Genomic DNA, 17,290 nt, shown 5'->3' on the forward strand with positions numbered 1-17,290 from the left:
CCTATGTACAGTGTGGCTGGTCCCCATTCCTATATACAGTGTGGCTGGTCCCCCATCCTATGTACAGTGTGGCTGGTCCCCCATCCTATGTACAGTGTGGCTGGTCCCCCATCCTATGTACAGTGTGGCTGGTCCCCATTCCTATATACAGTGTGGCTGGTCCCCCATCCTATGTACAGTGTGGCTGGTCCCCCATCCTATGTACAGTGTGGCTGGTCCCCATTCCTATGTACAGTGTGGCTGGTCCCCATTCCTATGTACAACACTCTCCTATCTCGGATTCTGCAGGCAGGGAACAGACGCTTTGCTGTTGCTGCTGCTGCTGCCATGAGGATAAAAAGCTCTTCTCATTGGTTATGACGTCGAGGCGGGGACAAACTCCGCATTTTGATTGGTCTCGGCTCGCTCCCTTGTCTGGATCGCTGGGAAGCTTCGGAGATGCGGATCCGCACAGCTCACCCGGAGCCAGAGGCGGCGGAGCTCAGCGGTGTCACCAGCAGAGAGCAGCCGGGGAGTGAGCCAAGGGAGCAGTCGGACCCCCAGCCATGGACACGGACTCCGGGGATCTCAGCGAGGGGGAGCTGTCACCAGGTAATGACAGAACTTCTCCGAGCCCCCACTCTGTACCGGGGCCCCCCACTATACTCACTAACATGGGCGGGACCCACACTTCACTTCTCACTACTTGTACCGGGAGAGAGAGAGGGGACCGGAGCCTGAGCTCTACAAGTGGGACCCGGCGGGTCTGGGCTGTACGGAGAGGGATTGCTCGGTGTATATCCGCTCAGGGAACGAACTCCATACACTCATCACATACTCACCACTACACCTGTGTGATCGGCCTCACCTGGGGGATCCATCCCGCCCATCAATTATTCATAAGACACAGAACTGTGTTATTGATTGAGAAACAACGTGATTTCATTGACATTGTTCTCATCAATCTGGATGGAAAATCTGATCAGAAGAAAAGTAGATCAGTAAGAAGTGTATGGAGGAACCAACGATTTTTATATATATTCTGTAAATGGATTCAAATATGGTTGGGGGGACACATATCTTTTCTGTATATCGTTGGGGGGGGGGGCACATATCTATTCTGTATATGGTTGGGGGGGACACATATCTATTCTGTATATGGTTGGGGGGGATACATATCTATTCTGTATATGGTTGGGGGGGACACATATCTATTCTGTATATCGTTGGGGGGGGGCACATATCTATTCTGTATATGGTTGGGGGGGACACATATCTATTCTGTATATGGTTGGGGGGGACACATATCTATTCTGTATATCGTTGGGGGGGGGGCACATATCTATTCTGTATATGGTTGGGGGGGACACATATCTATTCTGTATATGGTTGGGGGGCACATATCTATTCTGTATATGGTTGGGGGGGCACATATCTATTCTGTATATGGTTGGGGGGGACACATATCTATTCTGTATATGGTTGGGGGGACACATCTATTCTGTATATCGTTGGGGGGGGGGGGACATATCTATTCTGTATATGGTTGGGGGGGACACATATCTATCCTGTATATGGTTGGGGGGGACACATATCTATCCTGTATATGGTTGGGGGGGGGGACACATATCTATGATCAGACAAAAAAAAGATGTAAAAACAAATATATGTAAAAAAAATTAAAAAAAAAAGACTTTTTTTGTTTGTTCCTTTTCTGTATTTTACTATATTTATTTGTGCTCTCCCACATTCTGTCTCTCTCACTAGCTATCTTATCTATTTATTGCGCTTTCTATCTATGTCTTCTCTTCTTCTTTCTTACTTTTCTTCTCTCTTCTTCCTCATGTTTTCTTGTGTTCTCTCGTTTCTCTCGCTCTCTCTAGTTCTCTCTCTCTCTCTCTCTCTCTCTCTCTCTCTCTCTCTCTCTCTCTCTCTCTAGTTCTCTTGTTCTCTCTCTCTCTCTCGTTTTCTTGTTCTCTCTCTCTCTCTCTCTCTCTCTCTCTCTCTCTCTCTCTCTCTCTCTCTCTCTAGTTCTCTCGTTCTCTCTCTCTAGTTCTCTCTCTCTCTCTCTCTCTCTCTCTCTCTCTCTCTCTCTCTCTCTCTCTCTCCCCCTCTCTCTCTCTCTCTCTCTCTCGTTCTCTAGTTCTCTTTTTTTCTCTCTCGTTCTCTCTCTCTCTCGCTCTCTCTCTCTCTCTCTCTCTCGTTCTCTCTCTAGTTCTCTCTCTAGTTCTCTCTCTAGTTCTCTAGTTATCTCTCTCTCTCTCTAGTTCTCTCGTTCTAGTTCTCTCTAGTTCTCTCGTCCTCTCTCTCTCTCTCTCTCTCTCTCTCTTTCTCGTTCTCTCGTTCTCTCGTTCTCTCGTTCTCTCTCTCTCTCTCTCTTTAGTTCTCTCGTTCTCTCTCTCTCGTTCTCTCTTGTTCTCTTGTTTTCTCTCTCACTAGTTCTCTTTCTCTCTCTCTAGTTCTCTTGTTCTCTCTCTAGTTCTCTCGTTCTCTCTCTAGTTCTCTCGTTCTCTCTCTAGTTCTCTCGTTCTCTCTCTAGTTCTCTCGTTCTCTCTCTAGTTCTCTCGTTCTCTCTCTCGTTCTCTCTCTCGTTCTCTCTCTCGTTCTCTCTCTCGTTCTCTCGTTCTAGTTCTCTCTCTCGTTCTCTCGTTCTCTCTCTCGTTCTCTCGTTCTCTCTCTAGTTCTCTCGTTCTCTCTCTAGTTCTCTTGTTCTCTCTCTAGTTCTCTCGTTCTCTCTCTAGTTCTCTCGTTCTCTCTCTAGTTCTCTCGTTCTCTCTCTAGTTCTCTCGTTCTCTCTCTAGTTCTCTCGTTCTCTCTCTCGTTCTCTCTCTCGTTCTCTCTCTCGTTCTCTCTCTCGTTCTCTCGTTCTCTCGTTCTCTCTCTCGTTCTCTCGTTCTCTCTCTAGTTCTCTCGTTCTCTCTCTAGTTCTCGCTCTTTCTTTCTTTCTCTCTCGTTCTCTTTTCACTTTCAATAGACTTTTATTAAAAAAATTTAAGGTACAAAACATGGCATAAAGGAACTCTTTGAAATTGCCAAGAAGTTATTAGACAGCCAGAACATAGCTGCAGAGAATGTAAAAGCATCCAACAGTATAAATGGCATACTAATAAAACTTGTAGCTTACAAGTTAGACTAGGTATTAATGAGTTAGGGAAATTTGTTGAAGGACACAAAAGAATAAGCAGATCAAATCTGAATAAACATCATGATCTGCAACAAGGAAATAGGAAAGAATGAAAGGGAAAGGAAGGATATCCAAGGTAGGAAGGTGGCAAAGAGGGGCGGGGTAAGGGGGAGGGGGAATGAGCGTCAGGAATGCCCAAAGCCAGCACCCCAATTCTAGACTATTATAATGAGTTCCAGAAATCCATGGACAGTGTTACAGATGAACATATTGTATCCATGGGGTCCAAATCTGGGAGAATTTATTTTGCATGCCTAGCAGGATGCTGGCCTGTTTCTTATTGATAAGGAACCCGTCACTCCGCTGACAAACTTCCTCCAAGGAAACAAATTTGATTTCTATCTATCTGCTTATCCACCCAACTATCTATCTCTATCTCTCTATATCTCCATAAGTAATTCCACCATTATTCAGCAGAGCCTGCCTCATACGGACACCCAAGTTCTTTTCACAAGTGTGTTGGTTTAGTTGTATTTCCGATCTCTCAGTTGGCTCTCCTGACTGTTGTACGGTGTTTAACTTGCTCTCTATCCATTTACTTTATTTATTCCCAGCTGATTAAATTGAGACAATCTTGGGTTAATACAATTTGTGGTTTTGCTGACCCGTAGACGTAGCCCACACACCATACAAAAGTGTATTCCATGCAGCCTTGGCACAGGATACTTGGACAGAGCTCCGGCATAGAGCAGCGACGCTAGAACACAATAAATCAAATAAATTGTGTTTAAAACCTAACGCCATATGTTTCCGTGCAGCTTCATAGCACTTATTTGATTTAAACGTTTCTCTTTTTGTGCCCTTTTTTTATTTATTTTTGTTCTGGCACAAAGTATCGGCTTAGGGAAAAGTAAAAGAAGACCTTGTTTGATGGGTGCCACATCCCTTCTAGTTCAGTCTGATGTCAGGAGTGGGGTCATTCCACAAGATGGCATAAAAAGGTTTGAAAACTGTAATAATAATACAGTGAGAGACAATAATACCGTCATATTTTGGTTTCAGAGAGCGTAGGACAGTCATTCTTATCAAGGTGTGCAAAGAATCCCTACGGTTCCTCCAGATGTTGATAGGGGTTCCATGAGCTGTGAGTGGTTGACCTTCAATCTGATGGCGTATACATGGTTCTGGATCCAATGTTCTCGGGTCACTGTGGGCGGTAAAAATAGGTGGCTGAGCTGCAGTTTTGCTGCTCTCTCTCACTCCCCTTTCCCCTCTAACTGCCCAGCAGGAAGTTAACATGGCCCTCAGCATGTGGGGCATTCCTCCCACTGGCCACGGCTGTAAAGGGAGGGCATTCCTCCCACTGGCCACGGCTGTAAAGGGGGGTATTCCTCCCACTGGCCACGGCTGTAAAGGGGGGTATTCCTCCCACTGGCCACGGCTGTAAAGGGGGGTATTCCTCCCACTGGCTGCGGCTGTAAAGGGGGGGTATTCCTCCCACTGGCTGCGGCTGTAAAGGGGGGGTATTCCTCCCACTGGCTGCGGCTGTAAAGGGGGGGTATTCCTCCCACTGGCTGCGGCTGTAAAGGGGGGGTATTCCTCCCACTGGCCGCGGCTGTAAAGGGGGGTATTCCTCCCACTGGCTGCGGCTGTAAAGGGGGGGGTATTCCTCCCACTGGCCGTCGCTGTAAAGGGGGGGGGTATTCCTCCCACTGGCCGCGGCTGTAAAGGGGGGGTATTCCTCCCACTGGCCGCTGCTGTAAAGGGGGGGTATTCCTTCCACTGGCCGCGGCTGTAAAGGAGGGGTATTCCTCCCACTGGCCAGGGCTGTAAAGGAGGGGTATTCCTCCCACTGGCCAGGGCTGTAAAGGGGGGGTATTCCTCCCACTGGCCATCGCTGTAAGGGGGGTTGTTCCTCCCCTGACCTTTTGATGGAGGTGGACATAGAAATCCCCATGCCCCCGCTAGCACAGTTTCTCCCACCCACACCAGGGGCGGGTCGCAGTTTCTCCCACCAGCCCACACCACGGGCGGGTCCCTGTTTCTCCCACCCGCCCGCACCACGGGGGGGTCCCTGTTTCAACCACCCACCCGCACCACGGGTGGGTCGCTGTTTCTCCCACCCGCCCGTACCACAGGTGGGTCCCTGTTTCTCCCACCCGCCCCCACACCACGGGTGGGTCCCTGTTTCTCCCACCCGCCCGCACCACGGGTGGGTCTCTGTTTCTCCCACCCGCCCGTACCAGGGGTGGGTCTCTGTTTCTCCCACCCGCCCGCACCAGGGGTGGGTCGCTGTTTCTCCCACCAGCCCGCACCAGGTGTGGGTTGCTGTTTCTCCCACCAGCCCGCACCACGGGTGGGTCGCTGTTTCACCCACCCGCCCGCACCACGGGTGGGTCGCTGTTTCTCCCACCAACTCCAACATCAGGTGGCTGTTCCTCCTCCTACTGACCACTAGCATTATGTAATTTAAAAAGTTTGGAGACCCTTGCTCTAAAATGAAGATTGATCGAGCTGATATATAATAAGTCTTGAAGAGTTTCCACAATTTTAAAGAGGTCTTCACTGGGTGATATGCAGGGGGGGGAAGTAAACTTTGATCGATAGACATTATTTAATTTAGTAAAAGCTCTGTAAAATCTGTGAAACTGTACATAGAAGAACCGAGAAAAAGCTGGACGGCCGCACTCCAATGCAACTCCTTTATTGAAGTCAAATAAAATCGGAGCAGTCACATGGGTACAGGACCAGAGCTAACGCGTTTCATGCCACAGATGGGTGCTTAATCATAGTTGATGTGAATCAGGTTTTCCCCCGTATATGTAGGAGTCGCCTCCCCTTCATCTTTTGTTTTCCAGTGTAGATTATTTTGAGCGCGGCGTTTGAGGGTCTTCTGATTATGATTGCGACTCTGACAGTAATTTTTATTTAGATTCTATTTCTTGGTCTAATTCAATTTAATGTGTCCCAGTATAATTTTGCTGATGACACACTCCATGTCACAGTCATCCACATTTCAATGTGTGCATGCTTTACAACCTTTGGGTATTCGATAATGTAGTGTAATGTGCTCGACAGTATTTTCCTTCCCCCTTTTTAGTTGTCTGGGCTTCCTATTTTGTTAGATGGTCTGCTGGAGGTTCTGTCTTTTTTTGACAGTGTTTTACACAAGGTTTTTGTTAATTTTAATAATAATAATATTATTATTATTATTCTTCGGTGGTTCCATGTTATTTTTATAATCGTTTCATTTTATAGGGAGTTTTTTTTTACTTTACTTCAATGTTTTTTTATGATTGTTTTGGCAATTTTTGGACAAATCGTTATTTGAACAATCGTCATTTCATGTCACTTTATTTCATTCTGTGTCATACCACGATATATTCTGATACCGCCTCCGATGTTCTGCATTATGTTCTGGTAACTGGTTTTCCTACCGTGTATGTAGGTGGCCCTTTCCAATTAATTATCTTTTTAAAGGGGAGGTGACTCCTACATATACAGGGGAACAACCTGATTCACTTTTGGCTCTGATTAAGCATCCACCTGTGGCGTGAAACGCGTTAGTTACTTGTCGCATACCTATGTGACTGCTTGCTTGGATTTTATCTGACTTCAACAAAGGTGTTGCATTGGAGTGCGGCTGTCCAGCTTTTTCTTGGTTCTTCTATGCTACTTGCAGTGCCTGTGCCTTGATTAGCAGGAGTTGTAATCATGGGATAATTGCCTAGAGCGATGGGTTCTTGTCTTGTTGGAAGGATATTGAAAGTACCGTTGTGCTCAAAAGTTTGCATACCCTGGCAGAAATTGTGAAATTGAAAATATGACTGATCATGCCAAAAACTGTCTCTTTTTATTTAAGGGTAGAAATCACATGAAGCCATTTATTATTACATGTTTTTTTGCATCCTTTTTAAATCATACTGGTAACAGAAATCACCTAAATGATCCTGATAAAAAAGTTTACATACCCTGGAATGTTTGGCCTTGGTACAGACACAAAAGGTGGCACACACCTGTTAAAATTTTACAATTGAAGGTTAACTTCCCACAACTAGTGTCTGTGTATAAATGGTCCAATGAGTTTGTTAGCTATCACATGGATGCACTAAGCAGGCTAGACACTGAGCCATGAGGAGGCAGAAAAGAACAGTCAAAAGACCTGCGTAACAAGGCAACAAAACTTTACAAAGATATGCAAAGCCTTTAATATATGCCAATCAGTACTATTCAATCAATTAATAAAAAGTGGAAATTTTGGGGATCTCTGAATACCAAGTCAAGTTTAGATAGATCAAGAATAATTTCAGCCACAACAGCCAAAGGAACTGTATGGGATACAAAGAAAAATCTACAGGTAACCTCAAGAGAAATACAGGCTGCTCTGGAAAAAGACGGTGTGGTTAATTTTAAGGAACACAATATGATGATACTTGAACAAAAAAGAGCTGCATGGTCGGGGTGCCAGAAAGAAGCCTTTACTGCACAAGTTCCACAAAAAAGCTTGGCTGCAATATGCCCAACAACACCTTGACATGCCTCATAGGACTTTTTTGTGGCATTGGTGCAGTAAAGTCTTTCTTCTGGCAGCTCAATGATGCAGCTGTTTTGTTCAAGTATCGTTGAATTGTGCTCCTTAAAGCGGAGGTCCCACGGAAAAAAAAAATGTTAAAAGCCAGCAGCTACAAATACTGCAGCTGCTGACTTTTAATAAATGGACACTTGCCTGTCCAGGGTGCCCACGATGTCGGCAGCAGAAGACAAGCAATCGCTCGTCTCTCTCTCCTGCCCCCGCCGCCATCCTTGGCGAGGGAATCAGGAAGTGAAGCCTTGCAGCTTCCCTGCCCAGTTCCCTACTGCGCATGCTCGAGTAGCGCGGCACGTTCCCAGTGGTCCCCACTGTCTCCTGGGACCAGTGTGTTTCCCAGAAGGCAGCGGGGGGATGGGAAGTGGAGTGACTCCCGTGGGCTTGGTATCAAAAGAGACCCAAATTTTCCACTTCTTAACTAGTGATTAAACAGTACTGACTGGCATCTTCAAGGCTTTGGATATCTTTTTATAACATTTCATTACCTTGTTACGCATGTCTTTTGTTTTCAATCTCTTGTTATTAAATTTTATATACATTTTATAAATACATACATACATACATACACATTCATATATCTTATAATGTTACATTTTCCATGTTCTCGTCACTTGGGATCTTGATTTATAATCGTGGGATATAATTCCCTTCTTTTCCCTAGTCATTTCCTCAAGATTTCGTTACACAGGTCTTTTGACTGTTCTTTTATACCTCCCCATGACTTGTGTCTAGCCTGCTTAGTGCTTCAAAGGGATAGCTAACAAACTCATTGACTATTTATTAGAGGTGCACCGAAATGGAAATTTCAGAACCGAAACGAAACCGAAATAAAAAAAAATGTCAGGCCGAAACCGAAACTGAAACCGAAAATGACCCATACCAAAAATGACAGTATTAATTTTAAATAAAATGGTGGTGCGGGTACAGTGTGGCTCTATCTGGTGGTGCTGGGGCTATTAGTTCCCCCAGCACAGTCCTCTTTCTATTTCCATGTCTCCTGTAGTACTGTACATGATTTTTTCTGAGTTTTCTCTTTTTCCCCCCGGCCTAGCTTTCTTCTCTCCTGTCCTGTGCTGCAGACATGCCGACATGAGAAAGGGGGAGGAACAGTGGCGTCACTAGGGTTGGTGTCACCTGGTGCGGTAAAACATGGTGTCATCCCCCCCCCCCTGAAATTCTGATTAATTTGATTTTGGAACTGACCTGCTGTCACGGTGTGCTGCTTGCTGGACGGGATCTTATGGCCGCAGGCAAGATGCTGTGACCTGCCGACAACAAGTCGTGTTGCTACAAGGCCCTGTAGTTGGCAAGCAGAAAACAGTAGCTGAAAAGGAGAAGCACTCCGCAGGGGGGGGGGGGGGGGGACATGATGTAATTGGTTGCTAGCATGCTGGCAGTCCTAGCAACCAATGACAGCTCTCAGCAGAGATGTGTCCCATCAAATGCTGCCACTGTGCCCATCAAATGCCGCCACTTTGCCCATCAAATGCAGCCACTTGTGCCCCATCAAATGCAGCCACTTGTGCCCCATCAAATGCAGCCACTTGTGCCCCATCAAATGCAGCCACTTGTGCCCGTCAAATGCCGCCACTTGTGCCCCATCAAATGCAGCCACTTGTGCCCCATCAAATGCCGCCACTTGTGCCCCATCAAATGCCGCCACTTGTGCCCCATCAAATGCAGCCACCTGTGCCCTCATCAAATGCTGCCACTGTGGCCATCATAAGCAGCCACTTGTGCCCCATCAAATGCAGCCACTGTGCCCCCCACCCCCCTTATCAGACCAGCTCAGGGCACCGGACACAAGCACTCCTTATCACACCAGCTCTGGGCGTCTCGCCTGTGTGACTGACACCCCCCCCCCCCCATAGGGCTCCGGAGGAAACCTCATCGCAAGCAGACCTCACTGCCCGCACTAGCTCTGGGCCGGGGCGAGTACACATTACAGGCAGCTGGAGGGAAGGAACACTCCCGGGCGGAGAAACTTTTAGGTTTAGCAAAGCAGAGCAGAGGGGAGGACCCGGAAGAAACAGAGCCAGGCGCAGCTGCGGTGCACGTCTGTGTGTGAGAGCCGCGCTGGAGTGAGAAGGAGCAGGGGAGACTGTGAGGGGCGCGTCGGGACAATACACGACGTCACCCAGCGGGATGACCCCGCCCCTTTTTCGGCACCATTATCGGCAAGATTTTCTGTTTCGGCATAGTGGGGAAAACACCATTTTCGGCCGATATGTTTCGGCGGCCGAAATTTCGGTGCATCCCTACTATTTATACACAGACACTAATTGTGATTTAAAAAGACACAAATGTGGGAAATTAACCTTTTAATTGCCATTTTAACCTGTGTGTGCCACCTTCTGTGTCTGTACCAAGGCCAAATATTTCAAGGTATATAAACTTTTTATCAGGATCATTTAGGTTATTTCTGTTACCATTATGATTTAAAAAGGATCCAAAAAAACGATGTGATAATAAATGGCTTCATGTGATTGCTATCCTTAAATAAAAGACCATTTTTTTTTTTGTTTTTTTTTTTTTTTTTCGCATTATCCGTCATATTTTCAATAGTAATGCCAAAATGTCACAATTTCTACCAGGGTATGCAAACTTTTAAGCACAACTGTAGATGTCTGCATTGTGTTTTCCTGGTAATGATCTGTATTTTAAGACAGTTAACACTGATTGAGGATACGAGGCATTGTACAGTACAATGCTAAAACCTGTATAATAATAATAATAATAATAATGAAGTATTTGTAGATAAACAATAAGCATTCCTTCTGTTTTTCTGGAAAAGGACCAGGACTACATAGCAATGTCACACATACGTCGTTTATTCAGCAGCATTATCCTCAGGAAATCCAGTAGGGTCACAATTATCTGGGAGAGATTGCCAGGGGGTCTGTTTAGTGAAAAACCTTCTGTGGTTTACTCAATCATTATTGTGTCCAATTAACACTTAACCAATGTACACATATGTGATCTATGTAGTCTGACAATCTTATAAATAGTCTTCTAGACAAGCCTAATATATAATTCATAGCCAGAATGTTCACTGATACAATCCAGTGTGATGGATTAAAGGAAACCTGTCAAGAAGGGAATGAAGGGGATGATGTCTTGTGATGAGTAGGAAAGGGTTAGAACCCCTGTTAGGTTTGTACTGCTATCTTTGGCTCTATTAGAGAGATTCCGCTTACTTCCTGTTATGGTGACAATGCTTTCTCCAGCGAGGGAGTATGGGGAATGTTCTTAAAGCAACACAAATAGATATTGTAACGAAACGTCCCACACTCCGCTTGAGTGCTTCCGCCATATACCGTTCCCTTCCAGTCTGAATATAGATATCAGATATTCCAACTGCTAACAACCACAAAAGAAGACAATACTCGTTTGGTTGCTCACCATGAACTGTTTATTAGAACAAGAATACAGTCTTATGTATAGTTGAAGAGCCTCCCGCTCGTATAACTCTAACAATACACCTGTAACTAGAAACATAAATTAATATGAGCTAATTAAATGGTCACTAAAGGAAAACATTTTTTTTGCTGAAATTACTGTTTACAGGGTATAGAGACATAAAAGTTAACTGATTCCTTTTAAAAATGATTAAAAATAGATTAAATTCAATCATATAATGTACCTCTAGTTTCACTTTCGGTTTTAAACTGGTTTCATGTTTCTGTGAAGTAAAGAGACCCAAAGAACAAAAACAAACAAATCCAGGGCAGTGTTTTGTTTTTAAAATTAATCTGATTGGTTCTGAGGAGTTTTAGACACCCAGTAATGACAGCTTAGACCACCGTGAAAAGCTCCCAGTACTGTGGTTATAAGGAGCCAGACAAGCAGGAAGTGTGGAGATCACAGCAGAATTACAGCATTTTCAAAGCAAAAACGAACAATAGGAACATGAAACCAGGACTGCAGTAAGGTAATGGAAGCTATTTAGCTAAAAAAAAAAAATTCCTTTAGTGATCCTTTAACTAATGTGACTCCATGCCCACCTGGCCATTGTTGGGATTAATCAGGATTTCACTACAGGTCAGACCTGTTGTCACTGAGCTTCACACAGTAGATTATACATTATCATAAGTATAAACACAGGACACATTCTCACAATAGCAGGAGCTCCACTAGGAGTCAGCCTGTCTCCTACATTGTACAGAGGCCAATGTGATCAGCTCTCTCAACTAACATGTTGAGTTCAGAATCAAACAAACCAAGAATAGTCTTTACATATATCCTGGGAGGTATTGTGGCTAAATATCACTGTCCCATTTTAAGTAAGTCATATTTTCTCAGTCACCCTGTGCCCCTAATAGACACAGGGTAACAGACATATTAGGTGCATGGAGAGCTGAAACAAGGGTTTCCCAACCTTTTCCGAATGGTATTCTGGGTTCCATGGGCCCTCCCGTCACAGATATAAAAGCACATCTTTTTTTTCTTAGTAGTGCAGGGGAAGGCTAAATCCCTTGTCAGACTTTTATTGCTGTCTCTGTTGCATTTTTTTCTCACTTCCTGTGTGATGGTGTAATAGGCGCTCCTATCGCCGTAATGCATTCCATGCTGGAACGCATTACGGCGACCGCGCAATGACGTCATCGCCCAGCGCGCGTTGTTCCAGCTTGGAACGTGGAAGTGCGCCGCACTTCATGGCTGCGCTGGATTCAGTGTTGATGCACTACACCTGTTACCTGCCTATAAAGGCATTCCCATTCAATAGAAACTTTGTTCTATTATTGTCAGCCGTTCTGGCCACGCTACAATAAAGGTACCAACGGTCCCCATACTGAATGAAGCCACACAGCAACATTATAGCCGGCTAGCAAGGACCTCCACTACGTCCAGGCTGCCATCGCTGCGGACAACCTAAGGCCCCGTACACACGGTCAGACCGAACCGATGAGAATGAACCGAAATTCATTTTCATCGGACCAAGCCGACCGTGTGTCTAGGCTATCGGTCTGTTTTCCTTCGGTTCAAAATTTAAAAACATGCTTCAAAACCGAACCGATGGACCGCTTCCCCATCGGACCAAACCGATGGTTAGTTCAGAAAAGCATCGGTTCAAACCCCGCGCATGCTCAGAATCAAGTCGACGCATGCTTGGAAGCATTGAACTTCGTTTTATTCAGCACGTCGTGTGTTTGACGTCACCGCGTTCTGACCCGATCGGATTTTGGACTGACGGTGTGTACACACATCAGACCATCAGGCCACTTCAGCGGTGAACCGATGAAAACGGTCCGTCAGACCAGTCACATCGGTTTTGTCCGACCGTGTGTACGGGGCCTCAGAGTTCTTCCTTGCTGACACCCTCCATAGAAGAATCCCATTGCTGCTGCAATACTCTGGAAAAACACTCATCCCCTGCACAACGGATAGGTAACAACTACTCCTTTAGAATTACCTGTTCACTTATTGCCGTTATGAAGTACTGTATTTAACTCTGGCTTGCTAACTATTAATATACTGCCTGGGACTGACTGTTGTGCCTGTTGGCTGTCGCTGTAGAATATCTTAAAGGGACATACACTTTCAATTCGTCTCCGCTAAAGTTGAAACCCCCCAAACTCCTGTTTGTGTGGAGTGACGCCTGGGGCTCAGTACTGAAATCTCACATAACATAGGCAAGTGTATTGAAATCCTTGCTATCCGCAGTCGTGTTGTTACAGATAGGTAGCCACACTGAGGGTTTTTTTTTTTTTTTCAGCCTGAACAGAAAACACATTTTAAATCAAATGCATTCCTACATCCACACAATACAGCATTTATGAACAAATCCCCTCTGCTGGGAAATTGTATTCTAACAGCTGCCAGTTGTGGCTGTTAGAATACTGAAAGTAGCTGCACTGTTTGGTTGTAAATCTGCCACCCGACTCCTTCAGTTTTTCAATTAAAGGATGTTGAGAAGTAGGAGGGCAATGGGGCCACCTGCAAAGCAAGTTTTTGACTGGGAACCTGCTAAAAATTGAACCTGCTAAAAATTGCACAGTGTATGGTCAGCTTTAGTTTCTGTAAACCTGAGGGGTAGATCTGAAATGAGGGGAAGCTCTGCTGACTTTATCATCCAATCACATGCAAGCTAAAATGCTGTTTTTTATTTTCCTTGCATGTCCCCCTCAGATCTACAGTGACTGCACCTCCAAGTGCACTTTCAAGTGTATTTTGCACTTGTAGCTTGCACTTGGAGTGCAAAGTGGATTTGCCTTTCGTAAATAACCCCCAATATCTCCCTGCCTGTGATTAGCGCAGCGCCCACTTCCTGGCGGGCTCTGCACGTGAACTGTGCGAACACGCCGGAGCTCATCCTTAAAGGCCAGTTAAAAAATAAAATAAAAGTTTTCGACTTGACATACCCTTTAAAGTATTGCTAAATCAAGGACCCTGAATTCACTATATCTGGTCTCTCACAGCACACAGAACATTGAAATATACACTGCTAAATACCTTTTCTCATCAGTAGTATATAGCAGTCTTGTGACTTCCATTAGTGTCTGGTTAAGGCTTGTAGGAAGAATTTTCAGTCTGCTCTGATTGTCCTATGAGGCTGCATGACCCTCTGTCTGGACAATGCTGATTGGCCCTGTGCTGATCACATGCACCCTCCCCAAGCAAAGAAAAAACTCTAGCAATACGCACCAAACTGAGCATGTGCAGAGTGACACAAAAGTGTACCAGGGTGGATACAAATTAATGATTTTTTAAGACAAAATAAAAAAAAATCGGATATATAGATTATTTTAATAAAATGCTTTTGGAGTAAAATTCTAAAGATAGTTTTAAATTTAAGATCTATTAATAATTTTTGTTTAATCAGCATGAAATTGAGCTTAGATATGTAGCATGAGGCTGTATATTCTGCAATATTAAAAATTTTGGTAAATTAATTCAGTAAATCCAAGCTTTGCAAGCTGAGATAACATGCACTGCATTGATTCATTCACAAAATTATACATCAGACAGGAGGCTCATATCTTATGCATTAATCCTTCTTTATTAATGCTCACAGCAGAAGTGTAAAACCTTTAACGAATGTAATAAAAGAAAAAACTGATAGAACCACACCTCCCAGCAGTCCCATGGCCTAAACCACTCCCATTCCAGTCTCTATAAATGGACTGCTCTCACTAGAATCTTCCTCTTTCTTTCTGCTCACGGCGGAGCATAGATAAGTATACATGGATTATTAGATATTGATATTACTTATATATTTATATTGTATATATTTCTATGTCTTTGTGGTGCGATTTTGAAGAGATCCCATATCTCCTTGTCACCTAAGCTTTCTTCCAAGCTCTTTTTATTTTTATGTACTATATCTTACTTTATCCTTAACATTTCTTCTGTGCCCATATATTTTTTCCTTACCTCCGTTCCGCTGACACCGCTGATTGTCAGTTCTGTCAGCGATCTGCGCACCCCTCCCTCTCTTTCCTTTCTCCCATGCGGCGCGCCATCTCGGGCAATCTTCCCCTTCTCTCCATAGGACGAACGTGCGTCGCCAGGTAGGCGGGGCCTCCCCTCACTTCACTTCTGCAGAGCCGCCCCCGCCGTCCTATCGCATCGCGCTCTGGACTTGAGAAACGTGCTCTCTCACACCTTCCAACCAATAGACGCCTGGGGGCCGTAGTCTCGCGAGACTTCGCCCCCAGAGCGCTCTCACTTACAGGCTCTCCTCCCGTCGCGTGTCAGTCGGCGCTGGTGACCGGAGGGAGAGCCTGGTATAGTTTCTGTCACCACATTTCTCCTGGGAATTTAATTCCCATCCTACCCTGTGCCCACATCCTACCGCCCCAGAACCTTTAGATGATACCTGCCATATATATATATACTCATTATTTTTCAGACATCTGCAAAATTTCTGTGCATCATTAACCCTTGCACCGCTGTCTCTCTCCTTCATCATCATGACTGAAGAGGGCTCCCCCTCCCCCACAGAGCAGGAACTAATCCTGGAACCTACTCATCTTCTCAGTACTTCCCAATTACAGGACATCATTAATCAGTCTGTCCAAGCAGCACTAGCAGTAACTACCGCTTCTGGGGCTTCTCAATCCAACTACCCCCCTGTGTCCGTACCACCCGGCACAGAACCGGCCACAAAGAAGGGAAAATCTTCCTTTAAAAGGAAGAACGTGGTAACGGTTTATGACTCCCCGGCAGGGGAAGCTAACAATATGCTACGAGCAGATCCTTCCACGGACTGCCACCCCACGCATCCTACAGACCCTTCTCAACCTCTGAGCCTCAGAGAGTCAATAAAAAGGCACGGTTCCGCTAAGAGAGCCAAACCAGACTCTTACATCATAGAGTCAGACGACGATTCATCCGCCGAGTCGGATAAATCACAGGTCTCAGGGTCCGATGATTATTATGAGGAAGAGGATGCGGGGGCTTCGGCAATCCTCCCGGATGCCAACCCTGACAAACAGGACAAAGACATATTAGACGCCACTGGGGAACCTCTTTTCAATCCTGACACTATCTCACATCCCCGCTCAGGGGACTGGTCTCCCCTGCCCCATGTGTCCCAGTATGTAGAGCTCTGGGCACGGAGACAATTGGATAAATCCAATCGCAACAAACTTAGAGCGGAGTGCCCCCGCCCGCATATCCCTATGAAAGCGGTTGCCACACCTACAGTGGATCCTATACTGATGAAATACCTGATTAAAACAGGAAAGATGCCTAAGAAAGGGATCGATCGGTCCTTCAATAATATCCAGGATCGTATCCTGGACCTGTTTGGCCCCCTGACAAAAATTCTGAATCTGGCGGAACAATCCGCATCAACTGGCCAAGGGGTTGACTTAAATCAACTGCGCGGTTGGGCCCAAAGAGCCATATGCCTTACGGGCAACGCCAACACCGCCTGTTCAGTCGAGCGCAGACGCTCAATTCTCATGCGCCTCGACCCGCAACTGGCCCACTTAGCAGAGTCCGAGCCAGGCCCCTCGGCAGAGGGCATGCTTTTTGGTGAGTCCTTAATAAAGGACATTAATAAATTTGTTGGAATGTTCAACAGCCTGGACAAGGCTCAAACATCTCTGAAGAAAACCAATAATACCAGAGTTTTTCCCCGGGCCGGCAGAAACAGGGGCCGTTCTGCCGGCCGATACAACACGGGCAGACCCTTCCAGAGGTCTTCTGCCCAAACACACTATAACCAGGCTCCCGCCCACTATACCACCACCGCGCAACCGGCACCATTCTTCCCCCCCCGTGGAAGACCCTGGAGAGGACGCGGCCAGAGAGGATACCCTCGTTCACGCCCGTATTCCGGTGAGTACCATTCTCATTCCCTTTCCCCTCATACCGGTGGGAGGCCGCCTAATGTTTTTTACGCACGCCTGGTCTGCGATTACGGCAGATCCCTGGGTTCTGAACACGGTAACGGGTTTCCAGATAGACCTGGTCTCTCCACCGACTCTGGGGATAATACCTCCCCCTATCCATTTTTCAGAACAAAATGTGACCCTTATAGACACCGAACTTCGAGAATTGTTAGCCAAACATGCGGTCACCGAAGTCATCACCCCTTCCCCGGGTTTCCTCAGCAATCTCTTCCTGGTCAAGAAGAAGGGGGGGGGTTA

The 17,290-nt window shown here is 45.8% G+C and overlaps 1 protein-coding gene across 1 annotated transcript in view; it reads left to right on the forward strand.

The window, feature by feature from the left end:
• The first annotated feature begins 363 nt into the window (after nucleotides 1–363).
• Nucleotides 364–17,290, forward strand: part of TNFAIP8L3 (TNF alpha induced protein 8 like 3) — a 124,634-nt gene continuing 107,707 nt past the window's right edge. The window contains exon 1 of the mRNA XM_040342675.1: nucleotides 364–591. Within this exon, the coding sequence (XP_040198609.1) occupies nucleotides 546–591 (46 nt within the window). The 5' untranslated portion in view covers nucleotides 364–545. The remainder of the gene's footprint in view (nucleotides 592–17,290) is intronic.

This window comes from Rana temporaria, chromosome 3 (genome assembly GCF_905171775.1).
Source record: "Rana temporaria chromosome 3, aRanTem1.1, whole genome shotgun sequence".
Taxonomy (NCBI): Eukaryota; Metazoa; Chordata; class Amphibia; order Anura; family Ranidae; genus Rana; species Rana temporaria.